The sequence below is a fragment of the Asterias amurensis genome, chromosome 16, assembly GCF_032118995.1.
Source record: "Asterias amurensis chromosome 16, ASM3211899v1".
Lineage (NCBI taxonomy): Eukaryota > Metazoa > Echinodermata > Asteroidea > Forcipulatida > Asteriidae > Asterias > Asterias amurensis.
In genome coordinates this window covers 13,412,271-13,426,247 of record NC_092663.1, presented here as the reverse complement: position 1 = coordinate 13,426,247, position 13,977 = coordinate 13,412,271, and the positions used below count along the sequence as shown (strand labels likewise).

Below are 13,977 nucleotides of genomic sequence, written 5' to 3'. Positions count from 1 at the left end.
TTTTGTACATTTGAAAGCATTGTTATTATGCAACTTTCTATCTATTAAATCTTTATTAGGAATGTTTTATTTTTTTTTTATATTATATCAAGATCTTCAAAATCTATTCACTTTCTTTAACTGGACAATTGGACAGTTTTGTTGTATTTTTTAAAGAGAAGGGTTGTTTATCATTTTTTGTCTGGTTTTCCAAAAGATCCCGTTGGATAATTTGTTTTATTTTGCTTTTGGGTTAATTAAAGGAATTTTGCATTCAGACACCTCAGTCGTGTTTGTCAGGTGTTTATAACCAGGGCTATATTTCAAAGAGCTGCTTAAGCACACAAAACTACCTGCCAAATATATGCTTAGCAGATATGAGCTGGATACTAGTCACAAGTTGTACATGTGGCATGGTAATTTGGCTGGTAGGCATAATTTTGTAGTGTGTAGCTTCTTTTTGTGCTTTAAGCAGCTCTGTGAAATTGGGCCCTGCTCTCCAACTCCAAACTCTTGAATAGCATTTTTAATGTAATTTAACTTGGCCTCAGTCCAATCCAATACTTGTGGCATCCACCATTCATAGACCATTTGAAAGCATTTTCGACTACGACTAAAATGAAAAACGGTCACAACACATTCTATTGGTTGTATGAGCGTGTGCGCATTCTGCAAGGAGCAATTCAACCAATAAAATGCGTTCTCTTTGCGACGTGATCGTTATTGTTTTCATTGTCGCTGCAGTGTGAGTTTTTTAAGAAGATAAAACATCTCGTTGCAAGTCTCAAGAAAATCCTTCGCAGTAAATGCAATCAGGTAATTCAATTTTATATAAAACAATCATATTTGCAATTTGTCTTCTGGAATGACTTCATTAGATTGTAAACCTTGACTTCATTCAGGAAGGAAGTATCAGAGATTTGTTTGATTGACTTTATAGAGAGGACTGCTAAGGTCATGTCACTTGAGGCAATTAACAGAAGACAAGGAAATGGCAACTCCACAAAGAAACAATTTACTTATAAGTAAATTATTTCTTTGAGTCCTTGGAGAAAAAAAATATGGTGTAGGTTGTAATAAAAACTTCAGGCTGTTTAAAGCCATTAGACACTTTCGGAACAGAAAACAAAAATTAAAGTTCACAGATTAACAAATAAGGTAATGATGAAAGACTTCCCTTGTAATATTATTCCATGAAATGCTTTACTTTTTGACAAAACATTAAAACAATTATCAATTCTCAATATCGAGAATAACAGATTTTTTTTAAACACATGTCATGACACGACGGAACATGCGGAAACAAGGTTGGGTTCTCCCGTTATTTTCTCCCGACTCCGATGACCGATTGAGCCTACATTTCTACATGTTATTTTATACAAGTTCTGATACACAAAGTTTGGGCCTTTGGACAATACTGTTTACCAAAAGTGTCCAATGGCTTTAATCACAGTACTCAGGATTTTTCCAAAAGGCCCCAAAAATCGGGGAGATGGACTGAAGTAGGACAAATATCATGCCTAGGATGAGTCAAGGAATAGTCAAGACTCTCTTATGCTGCCTTGTAGTGCAGTTGGTTGCTTTGAAGTTGCCTGTCAAAATTGCTTTGTGTGACAGGACTTATTTTCATACACCTTTCATTTTAAAAACACCTGATAATCCAAAAGAGGCATAACTTCTTTATTTTGCATGCTGTAATGTTTCAAATGTATAACTTGAGGTTATTGAAGGATCATTTTTAGGAAGACAAAACAACCACAATCTTTGGCGCTTTTATGATCGTCAAAGGTCTGTGAAATATTTTGTGGTCACAATGTACATGGTACACGGTAACAGCATTTAAAAGTCAAGCAAAATTTGCTTTTTGGGCAGTGGCGGGGTAGTTTTAGGTGAAATTTACACCACCCAGCATTCAATAGAATTTTTTTACTGTAGACCAAGTAAAATGTGCTAACCTGCCAAAAGTTTTATCGTTATTATTATTTTCTGATCTGAAACTCGATTCGTTTATTTCAGTTTGCATTTGAAGTTAACATCATTCATTTCATACATGTTTACCTATTTTCAAGTGATGTCAAAATAAAATAATTGCTTCTTCATTGTAACATATACATTTTTTTCCTACAGTCTCGACTTTGATTCTGAAAACATTCGCTTATCGGGAATAAACAATACAAGAAATTTAAACAATGTGTCAGATTATGTGTTTTGGTACCTTGTAATTATTAAAACTATCTCCTTTAAATGCATTTGCATGGATTAATTCCAGCTTATGCCTAGGCCCGGCCTCCCACAGTGAGGAGCCAAAGCCAGAGTCAAATTTGAAACCAGAGCTTAGGTTCTGAGTCGGCCTTTGGTTTAGGCACTGTCTGTCCAATACAGAAAGTGGAAATTTTCAAAATTGGTTTCGAGTTTTTACAATTATGTGAACCATTTTATAATCTTCATTCGCTCCACTGCATTTCAAACGCCATTAGAGTCTTCCTTGACAGCAAGTCATGTAAATTTTCAATCTTAGTCACTTTGCTCTTCATCAGGTAGCAGAAAACTCTGCTAAGAAAGGTGTTAGTGTATTTCATAAGTTGGCAAGGCGGCCATCTTGCGCGCTCACCATGAATTTGCTTTGGTGCATTTTTGTGCAGTAAGCACAGGAAGGTTAGCAAGCTTTTTCATGTGCTAAACGGTAAATAGCAGAGCGATGAAATGGAAATTGCACAGTATCAGCCGTTAAGCAGCTCTATGAAATTGGCCCCAGTTCTTGGCCCAATTTCATAAAGGTGTTTAGCAGAAAATACTGCTTGACAAATTTCTCTGCTGAGCACAAAATGAGTGGGGCACCAGTCACAACAGTGTAAACTTTATGAAATGTTGGCTAGTGTACTGTTTTTACTAAGCAAGATTTTCCTGTGCTTAGGTTGTTTTGTACATGGAAGCTACCTTTCGTGCATAGAGAAATCAATCCAACTTAGAGAACCTCACCGTGGTTCATTCTGTGTGAACAGCTCTTGTGAGAATGGTGTGTTGGCGCCTGCATAGTTGTATGGTGATGTAGAGTTGTCCTGTAGTGACTTGGTTGGTATGTACATCAGTGGTATAAAGGATACCTTACCAGTATGCCAGCACTAGAAAGAAAAATTGAAAGTTAAAGTGTGAATTATAAATAATAATAATCAGTTTTTATATAGCGCTTTTCACACCCAAAGAAATCTCAAAGCGCTTCCCACATTATTACCTCTGGTCACTGGGCCTTAACTCTTTCCTTAAACCATCTCAGCTCCCTGGGGAGGATACAGCCTGTGCAACATTAATATGCGCTACTCGGCTAAGTCAATCACAAGAACCATCTCTGCCCTCACAGGTACCCATTTAACCCTGGGTAGAGAGAAGCAACTATAGTTAAGTGTCTTGCTCAGGGACACAAGTGTCAGGACCGGGATTCAAACCAACGCTCTGCTGAACCAGAGCTTGAGTTCGGTGATCTTGTCCGCTCGGCCACGACACCCTTCTATAAATGAGAAGATCTTGGATGAGCTTTCTCTGTGTAATGGATGTTTTTCTGGGTACTTGTGTTCTAGTCCATTGTCATGTGCACTGTTTGAGACTGGTTTCCCATTTTGGTATTCCTCAACAGAAATGTGTGTCTTGAAACTAAAATCTTCTGCCCCCAGCCACTCCAAAAAGTTTGAGGTTTTTTTATTCCTCCCCCATCCAACCGAATTTAATAACATAATAATCACAAATGTTTATAAAGCGTCTTTTAGAAAAGTTTCAAAGTGCTGTACAAGAGCATCAACGAATAAAATCAACTTAAAGTCACTTGGAATAAAAGCAAGTGAGTTTTTAACATGGCTTAAAAGTATTCAAGAGATGATGCCTGATTGATGTGAAGAGGAAGATTGTTCCATAGTGTTTGTGCACTGACTGTGAATGCTCAATGGCCATAACGTGTATAAGTGCGGGGTGCAGAGGACAACTACAAGTGGAAAGTAAAAGAATGTAAATTGCGAGAACTGTGGTTGTTATTAGAAATAAGGTTCTGAAGATAAAGAGGAGCTAGACTATTTCTGACTTCAAAACAAGAAGGACTTTGAATTTGATCTGTTTGTTTAAACAATCATTGGAAGATTTCTTAGTGTTTCTGCATTGAGTCTGCAGGCATTCTACATGTGAAGATGGTTCCTATACTGACCACTATTAGAGATTCATTTTAGGGAAAAATCTCTCAGGAATGCATACCACTTTTATATTTTATTATCTTGATGTACCTACCACTGTAAGGAGTGATCCATGTTGGAAGTTTGGTTGGAAGGATACCAGCTGTGGGATATCACCAGGCTCGCCTCGCACAAAACCACTACAAAAACCAATAACAATAAAGTATCATTATTAAAGGAACACGTTGCCTTGGATCGGACGAGTTGGTCTATGAAAAGCGTTTGAAACCGTTTGTTATGAAATGCATATGGTTAGAAAGATGTTTTAAAAGTAGAATACAATGATCCACACAAGTAGCACTCAACATTGTACGGTTTTCATTTTACGTCGCGGACTAACATGGTCGGCCATTTATGGGAGTCAAGTTTTTGACCCCCATAAATGGCCGACCGTGTTTGTCGACGAGCTAACACGAAAACCACGCAATTTCGAGGCATATTTGTGTAGATCATTGTATTCTACTTTTACAACATCTTTCTAACCATACCGATTTTATAACAAACGGTTATAGAACGCTTTTCAAAGACCAACTCGACCGATCCAAGGCAACGTGTTCCTTTAATACTGTCAGTCTCCTGACGATGACAAGAGCAAGGTTGTCGAAACGTTGAGACCAATTAAGATCTCACTTCGCGTTAGTGAAATTTATAATTTTATGTATTGTACCAGTGCAATTCAACTGGCTGCCATACCGTACATTTGTTTCAATGTTGTTTTTATGAAATAAACCAATTAATATTGGAAAAAAAATACATGTAACGAGAAGTCCCCTTGATCCATTAAAGCTAAAGTAGTAGTCGGACATTTTGGAGGCAACTGACTGCAGTGCATGCTACGGGACCCTCTGGTGGCACATAACTAATTTTTCAAACATGTCTCACGATCCCTAAGAATAATATGTGATCACTCAAATGTAAATAGATTCTCTTCTTGGAGATTCTGGTTGCCTGTAAATTGCCTCGTGAGACACGGCCCTTAGAGAAAAACTGAGACAGCATGGGTTCATATTGTACCTACCTTGGAATGAGTTCTAAGACAGGTTCCAGTCTTGTATTGAATAACGCAATGAGATTATTTGATTCAGTCGACTTGAATAAGACGGCTAATCTCTCTCCATTAGGATCCCATGCAAGGTCCTGAATCAAGCCTCCAACACTACAAGGTATTCAACAAAGAAAGTATGGGGTGATTTCAATTGTCAAGGGCACTTCCTGTGGAAAAAAAAATCTTTAAAATCACAGCTCAAATTTGAGGGGAAAATTCTACAGGACTGCAGGCTTGTAGCACAAAATTTTGACTGGACCAGAACTTATTTTACAAGAGCAGAGTTGAACAAGAACTCCAAGGAGATCTATTTCAATTGTGTTTGTGTGCAAGTCTACTTCGATAGTCTTGAAAGATAATTGAAAGACAATTATCACATTCACAGTTGAAAATTTGCCACTAATAGAACTCTTGAATTTCCGGTCAAAAGCAGTGAAATCATATCCCTGTGTGCACAAAATATCCTACCTGATCTGCTGCTGATCACAGTCTATGGTAACTTCTGATAGATCACCGCAGGTAATAGCAGCCCGAGCTCCTCCAATCACATCACCAGTCTCATTGAAACCCAAGGCGTATATGATGGGTTTATTCTCAGTACAGAATAGCAGCGTCTTGCTGTCTGGGCTCCAACAAGCTGCTTGGCAACGACCGGATAGACCTGTCCACTTCTCACAGGTCCAAGTTCTTGTCTCCCAAACTCTAGAAACAATAATAATAATAATATTTGAGTTTATATAGCGCTTTTTCACTCCCGAATGGGTGTCTCAAAGCGCTTCAAATTATTACCCCTGGTCACTGGGCCTTAATTCACTCCTTAAACCATCTCAGCTCCCTGGGGAGTATACAGCCTCGTGCAACAAATGCGCTACTCGGCTAAATCAATCACAATAACCATCTCTGCCCTCACAGGTCCCCATTTACCCCTGGGTGGAGAGAAGCAATAATGGTGAAGTGTCTTGCTCAGGGACACAAGTGTCACGACCGGGATTCGAACCCACACACTGCTGAACAGAATCAGCAGAGCTTGAATTCGGTGCTCTTAACCGCTCGGCCACGACACCCCACTGGACACAAAATTTGAATTACTAACAACTACTAATACAACTATTTTTTGTGGTGGTCATACAGCCATTGGTCCAGTGTTTTGTGTAATGCACATAAAATAACCCAGTGCACTTACGAAAAAGCGAAGGGATTCACTCAGGTGTCTGGTTTGATTGGCAGCATATTGCGCCACAGCACCTTGTAAACCAGTACATGGTGCTATGTAAAAGGTGCACTTATCAAAAAGAGAAGGGATTCACCCAGGTGTCTGGTTTGATTGGCAGCATATTGCGCCACAGCACCTTGCAAACCAGTACATGGTGCTATGTAAAAGGAGTAGGTCTCATAATTCAAAAACTTCAGCCATTGGTCCAATGTTCTGTGTAACGCACGCAAAAGAACCCAGTGCACTTTATCAAAAAGAAAAGGGGTTCGCCCCGGTGTATGGTTTGATTGGCAGCATATTGCGCCACAGCACCTTGTAAACCAGTACATGGTGCTATGTAAAAGGAGTAGGTCTCATAATTCAAATACTTAGTCCCACATACCTTCCAGGAAAATACTGAATGTTGAAGCGCCTTGAGCTTCAGTAAGTGATGGATATGACAGCTATAGAAGAAGCAGCTATTATCATTATCACTATTAACTATCGCGAAGAGAATAATAATATATATAATAAGCGCACGTATCTACCAAACAAGGTACTCAACTGAGTATATACACATTTTTAGAAAGATAGGTTATTGCAGTGATGAATTTTGAGACCCAATTATTTAGCAACTTGTAAGGGTTTACAAGGTGCTACGGCGCATACAGTAGCCACAGCCAGGAACACCATGGCGAACCCCTTCTCTTTTTTGAAAAGTGCACTGGGTTCTTTTACATGCGATACACAACACATGGGACTAACGGCTTTATGTCCCTTCCGAAGGACCAAGCAATGGTTAAGTGTCTTGCTTTTAAAGGACACACATGTCACGACTGGGGATTCGAACCCAAACTCTGGAGATCAGAAACACCAGAGTTTGAATTCGATGCTCTTAACATCTCGGCCACGACACTTCCACAGAGAAGAACTAAGAGAACAAGCATTGAAGATGCTGTTCATATTGGTAATTTTTATTCTATTTATTTCATTACACACCCAATAGCACAAGCACAAATAACAAGATGGTGAACAGGAAACAAGAAAAAATGTTCAGTTTTACATGTGGGAGGAAAACCCAAAACGGGGGAAAACCCATGGAACCAGGTAGGGACTGAAAACGCAATCAACATGCAAAGCTCCAGGTTTGAGTTGTGATTTGGACGGGTTTTCACAGAGGTGAAAGGCAGGGAGAGAATCGACTGAGCCAACTTGATGCCCTCCAGAATGTCTGAAAAATCTATCATGAGACCATCCGAGTAAAGACATGCCCCCTCCTCCGCACCGTAGAATCAGACAACTACACTTATGACCTACCTGAACATCTCAGATGGGGTAGCAGTAAACAGCTTAGTACTATCAGGAGACCATCTGAGTAAAGACATGCCCCCTCCTCCACCCCGTAGAATCAAACAACTACACTTATGACCTACCTGAACATCTCAGATGGGGTAGCAGTAAACAGCTTAGTATTATCAGGAGACCATCTGAGTAAAGACACTCCCCCTCCTCCACTTCTTCTCAAAGTCACACACGTTTCTCTTGGCACATCCCATACCTTTTGTACAAATCAATAAAAAAACTTTTTGAGTGGTGTTGGTTCTAAAAGGATCCGATGGTTAACAACTCAACGATTCAATCAGTATGCTCTGATCGTCTTCATGAGAAAAGCACTGATTGAAACGTTGAGTCGTTAACAACCTGTTATTTTCAGAATCTAGCTACTCAAAAAGCAATGTTCACATGTTACTGAAAACCTCTCTTAGTTATACTTCCACCCGGCAAAGTTTCCAATCCTACTATCCATCTTTTGTTGCCCTAATGGCCTAGACTGAGCTACTTACCTGCATAGCTGTATCACTAGGAGAAGCAGAGACCAGCATTCTACCTCTAGGATCCCAGGCTAGACTAGTAATCGGACCGTGACCATTCTGACTCAATACTTGAGCACAACTTGCTGATGGTCTGAATAATCAGAAAACAAACATTGGTTAACAAGTTTATTGATTAAACTTAGTTAACTGTTCATGTTTGTTGTGTTGTCATTTAGCTTTTGACAAAGACTCTTTGTTTGGCTTTTGTCGACCTAAAGGCAAAATTAAAAAGACAGTAAGCACAGAATTCTGCAGTAAGCTGAACCACGAAGTTTGGCCCTGTATTCGACTTACCTTGTGGATAGGGATTTAGGGTCTACATTCCATATCATTATACATGTTTGACAAGCAACAGCCAGAACAGACGCAGATAAAGGCTTCCATGCCAAGAATGCCACAACACGTTGAAAACGATGCTTCAATGTGGGAACAACGTCACTGAAAAAAGAATTCAAACATGTGGATATGGGCATGTCATAAGTTTTGTTATTATTATTAATTAAAAGATTGAACTGTAATGTACGTCTAGGATTCAAACTGCCTCTAAAGGCCAGGTATATCATTTTTTAACATGTTGAAAGGGCAAGGGCAAGGCCATTTTCATTTTGCAAAGTGCACTTCCATTGGAAAGTCAATAGGAAACTTTTGAAGGGCACCAAGGCCAAGACCAGGGGCAACGGAGGCCTGCTCTAGCTTCCAGGCAATCTCGTAGGTCTAGTTGGTAAGACACTTCTCTAGAGTAGCAAAGGTCGTGGGGGTTGAATCCCACCCGAGTAATAATCAAACTCTGACATATACAACAGAAATTTATCTGGTAAATCTGCAAAGTCACCCACTAGTGGTAGTAAAAGGTGGAAAATCTTAAATGTATTAATTGCTAAATACCTGTTGGCTGTAAACACTCTGACCACATCATCCTTCCAGGCTACTGCACATTTGTTGGTGTGTGGATGCCAAGCTAGTGCTCGAATAGCGGAGTCTTGCCAGTCACGTGTTGGACTAAACACTGACACCATATCTTCACTGGATAACTGCAGACAATAGAAACAGCACATTGTTGACAACAAACATGGTTATATTTCACATGATCTTACTTTCTTTACAAGCTTTTTAAAAAGAAGTATGTTTGAAACCTCAGAATTTAGAGGGACCCATGGAATGAAATATCATATCTGGGCCCAATTTCACAGAGCTTCTAAGCACAAAAAAGTTGCTAAGCATGAAATTTCTTCCTTGATAAAAAACAGGATTACCCACCAACTTTCCACATGATTTAACAGGATTTATAATTAAACAACAGCTGATTACCAGTAGCAAGCAATACCTAACAAATGGAAATTTGGTTAGTCATCTTGTTTTTATCAAGGACGAAATTTCATGCTAAGCAAATATTTGTGCTTACCAGCTCTATGAAATTAGGCCCTGATGGCTACCTAGGCAACTGATAGCCTACCAGAAATGTTCTACTTACTACAAGATGAGGGTAGAGGGACCCATGTAGTGAGTTAGCCCATCTGATGGCTGCTAGGCAACCACATGCAATTGATGAAACCATCCAAGATGCTGTACGTAAAACACAAAAACAAATGTAATCATTGGGCTTAGCCATACCCAACAGTTTATACATACATGTTAGTGCATAGTAGAAGAAATTTGTCATCAATCCAATCAAAACCAACATCCTACATATGTAGCTAAGAAAAGTACAGGTGGGTTCGGATTAATGATACCAAGCCTATTCCGTATGAACTGTTTCAGCCCTAGGAGTAGGTGGCAATGGCCTCTAAAACAAAACAAAATTGTAGCCCACACCTTGGAGTGGCCTTCAGGCAATGTGTGTCGGGCGACTTGCATAAAAAAAATATATAAAAAGATAAGCCAAGCACATTATTCAGCCAGTGGCAAGAAAAGTCTATTTTGTTGACCCTGAAACACAAATCAGGTTTATGAGAATTTGTGATCAGATTTGACATGGAAATGACCCAAGTCTTCTCAAACTCTAGCGAGATGCAATTATTTGCATGGGTTTTATTCAAAGAACCTTTGAAATTCACTTTAGGTAGTTAGAAGCTCAAAACTTTGGAAAACAATGCTGAAAAAATAATAATAATGACAGTACTTCAAGTTGATTGGATAAAAAGGGTTACCTTCTGTCTTGCTATTGGCTAACTCCTCCAGCATACCACACGTACCATGCTCCTTGCATGCATACCAAGCTTTCTTCCATATGGAGATATGTGCATTGCATGGTAGGAAGGCCGACCGAGCATCCTCTTCTATAGCTAATGATGATAATGTCTCAACAGCAAGGGTGACTTTGGGATACACCAAACCCTAGCAAAGGAAAGTAACAATAGACTTTGTTCACAATAAGTGTGACCTTGTACATACTTTGAGTATTCTGGCAGGCAAGATACTACACCTACTACACTGGTCCTATGGGAAAGTTTATGTTTTGTGTCATAATTTCCACATAAAACCAAGAGTTGTGAAATTTAAAGCTGGACAAGTTTTGAGATGTGCACCCTTCCATCATATCTAAAGTTGATAAGAATTAGACAGTGCAATCTCCATAAAATATTTTATGTTTTCTTCCATTGAGCTGTGTACAAATCGTGCATGCAGGAAGTCCAGGCTCTGTGGCTCTTTTGTAAACATGTGATGTCACAGGTCACATCGTCTATAGGTGTGAAATGCAAGAGCTACGATGCCTCTGGTCATTGCTTGAATGTTCCAATAAAATTTACAAAAATGATTCTCCTTGAAACAGGAATCCAATGTAGTTGTCTGATAATAATAATAATAATCAGTTTGTTTACATAGCACTTTACACACCCGAAAGGCGTCTCAAAGCGCTTCCAACATCATTACCCCTGGTTAATGGGCCATTTAATTAATTTCTTAAACCATCTCATTCTCAGCTCTCTGTAGAGTACACAGCCTGTGCAACAAATTGCAATACTAAGCTACTCAATCGCAAGAACCATCTCTGCCCTCTGAGGTAACCATTTACCCCTGGGTGAAGAGAAGCAACGTTTAAAAGTGTCCTGCTCAGGGACACAAGTGTCATGACCGGGACTAGAACCCAAACTCTGCTGAACCAAAACACTAGAGCTTGTGTTCGGTGCTCTTATCCACTCGGTCATGATGATGACACCCTTAGTATTGAGTGTTGAAACAAACCTGCATCCCTGGTGTATATTTACTCAAATCGGACTCCCCTGCAAGCGCTGTGTGTAGGTCACTGTTGAATTCACACACTGTGACAAAACCTTCTCTTGGGGGTGGGGGACCATCAGCTAGAGTACACATGACTGTCGTCTGTCAAAAGGAGAACACAAAAGAGAACATTAATTTTGAATTTGCAGATTCGAATCCTGCTTGGTAAGTTTTTACTTAAAACAAGCAAATGAAAAACGATGCAAAAGGTGCTCCAAATTCATTGCATGAGCACTGCACAGACTGTCTCTCCCTGTCCCTGTATACTTCACAGTAGACCCAGTAACTGGGCCGACGCTGTATTCTTTATTTCTCAAAACATTGTCATTTTCAATGACAAAATTTTGAAAAAAGGAGTACGACCGAGAATGACAAAATTGTGAAAAAATGGAGTACGGCGCCCCAGTAGTTACTGGGTTTATTTTCACAGGTCCGCGTCAAGTGATAAACATACATAGACCCCCTCGTTATATGAGAGGTCTTTAACTATAATTATTTGTTTAAAGACGAGATCTGAACGACAAAAATACTCATTAGGCCCTAATTACTTTAAAGTTTAATACAACTTGTAAATTTTTGTATCATTTATGAATTTGTTTTTAGTTAGCTTTTATTTTTAGGAGTTTCAGAGGAAAATTCCAGGAGTATCAACTGCATCAAAAATAGTTGGTTGGAAGGGCCTCTTCATCTGCATCTGAAGTATTTTAAACTTTTGTGTGTAGAACAATTTGACTTTCCTTTCTCAACACCTCAACACAACTGACCACAAAAATGCTAACCCCAAACCCAAGAATGATTCAAAACTCCCCCATTTTTTGTTTACTTTTAATAAATACATTGTGAACAAATTATATGGAATGTTTTACATAAATATCTGAGATTTTGACAATATTTGCTTGACACTAAAATTAAAACAGGGCTTTACAAAAAAAACAGCAAACACAACTTTTCTGGAAATGCACAACCACTATGGGGCGCCGTCTGTCAATTAATTGTTTGGCATTTTTAAGGCATGATTTTCATGTTTCATTTTTTATGGTTTATAAACCTTGTTTTTTAAATGCCTCAATTTTTATGGTTTATAAACCATAATTTTTAAACCATGATTTTCGTGCTTCTATTTTTATGGTTTATAAACCATGATTTTCGTGCTTAAATTTTCATGGTTTATAAACCATGTTTTTAAGATGACCCAATTTTCATGGTTTATAAACCATGATTTATAAACCATGAATTTGATGCTTCATTTTTTTCTGGTTTATAAACCATGTTTTAAAGATGCGTAAAATTTCCATGGTTTATGAACCATGATTTATAAATGTTTGTTGCATGTTCATGGTCTGGTTTGTTAACCATAAACTTACACACACAAAATACTACTGGTATGTAAACCATAAAAAGGATTTGGCAACACTTTCTATGGTTTACATCTAATTGCTATAAACCATGGTAAAAACATGCCTTAAAAATGCCAAACAATTAATTGACAGACGGCGCCCCATAAACCACTGGCACTGTACAACAACCCAGCCAGTAGGCTAAGTTAACAACGATTACGAATACCCACAACAAAACACCCATGGCCACGGCCACGTCCATGCAGTTTAGATTGATCAAAATCAATAGAGATAAATAACTTGTACTTCAAACAAACTGCAAGGTATTGGAAGAAAAGTCATACCAAGTTTCTCTTACCGGCAGCAAATACCACTTGACTTTACGGCTTTTGACGTTGCGCTACGTTTCAAGCAACACACATTTTGCGCGAAGCAATTGGTGCAAGATATGTGAACAGATTTCCTACGGTACATGTACGAGTAGGATTCTACTCTACTCTACTCACTACATAACTGGTACTCTTCACGTCGCTGTGTTAAGCCAATGCAAAAATAACTGAGTACCAGCATACACCATACCATACATAATGTACACTAGCGGGGTGCCGCGCGAAGGCTAGGATATAAAAATCCTTTACACAAATATTTCGAAATGTGGGTGAGGGTGTTATACGCCTCTCTCAATATTTATGCATGGCGTCATAATTCTAACCCAAAATGAAGCTATTTCGCACGTCCACCACTACTTGCAGTGGCTGTACCCACCTCGTTTTGGGTTAGACAACGTACCTTATGCATCTAGAAACTATAAGGCTCCCCCGTGATCCTTATAGGGGTCTAATATGTTGGGCCTCCCTAACGTTACACGTTTTTCAAATCAGCGTTGATAGGTGAAACTGACCGTTAGCCAGCAATAACTAAAGTTTCTTTTGTACTACACTACCAAAACTTTCTCCACACACTCAATATACATTCATAATGCTTGCATTTCCTTTTTAAAAAACATCGTCAAAAATGACATTTTTACGTCCCACGATGCATAGCGTTGCTACAGCACTATAAGTAAAGCGAGTTTTTGGAACATGCTGTGTGCCACAAATCTTATTTATCTACTGTT

At 38.9% G+C, this 13,977-nt stretch overlaps 1 protein-coding gene across 3 annotated transcripts; it reads right to left on the bottom strand.

Moving 5' to 3' along the window:
• Positions 1 to 718: 718 nt before the first annotated feature.
• Positions 719 to 13,386, bottom strand: LOC139948708 (aladin-like). Of its 3 annotated transcripts, none has more exons than XM_071946974.1 (12): positions 13,367 to 13,386; positions 11,488 to 11,625; positions 10,452 to 10,638; positions 9,776 to 9,867; positions 9,190 to 9,335; positions 8,599 to 8,742; positions 8,275 to 8,395; positions 7,864 to 7,988; positions 5,707 to 5,940; positions 5,212 to 5,349; positions 4,249 to 4,333; positions 719 to 3,101 (listed from the first exon to the last, which is right to left on the bottom strand). In XM_071946974.1, the coding sequence occupies exons 2-12, from the start codon at positions 11,614 to 11,616 to the stop codon at positions 2,955 to 2,957; spliced, it is 1,548 nt and encodes a 515-aa protein (XP_071803075.1). In that variant the 5' UTR covers positions 11,617 to 11,625; positions 13,367 to 13,386; the 3' UTR covers positions 719 to 2,954. The 3 variants fall into 3 exon arrangements, with proteins under 3 accessions (XP_071803075.1, XP_071803074.1, XP_071803073.1); XM_071946973.1 differs by lacking the exon at positions 13,367 to 13,386 and adding an exon at positions 13,205 to 13,360; XM_071946972.1 differs by lacking the exon at positions 13,367 to 13,386 and adding an exon at positions 13,219 to 13,360.
• Positions 13,387 to 13,977: the final 591 nt, after the last annotated feature.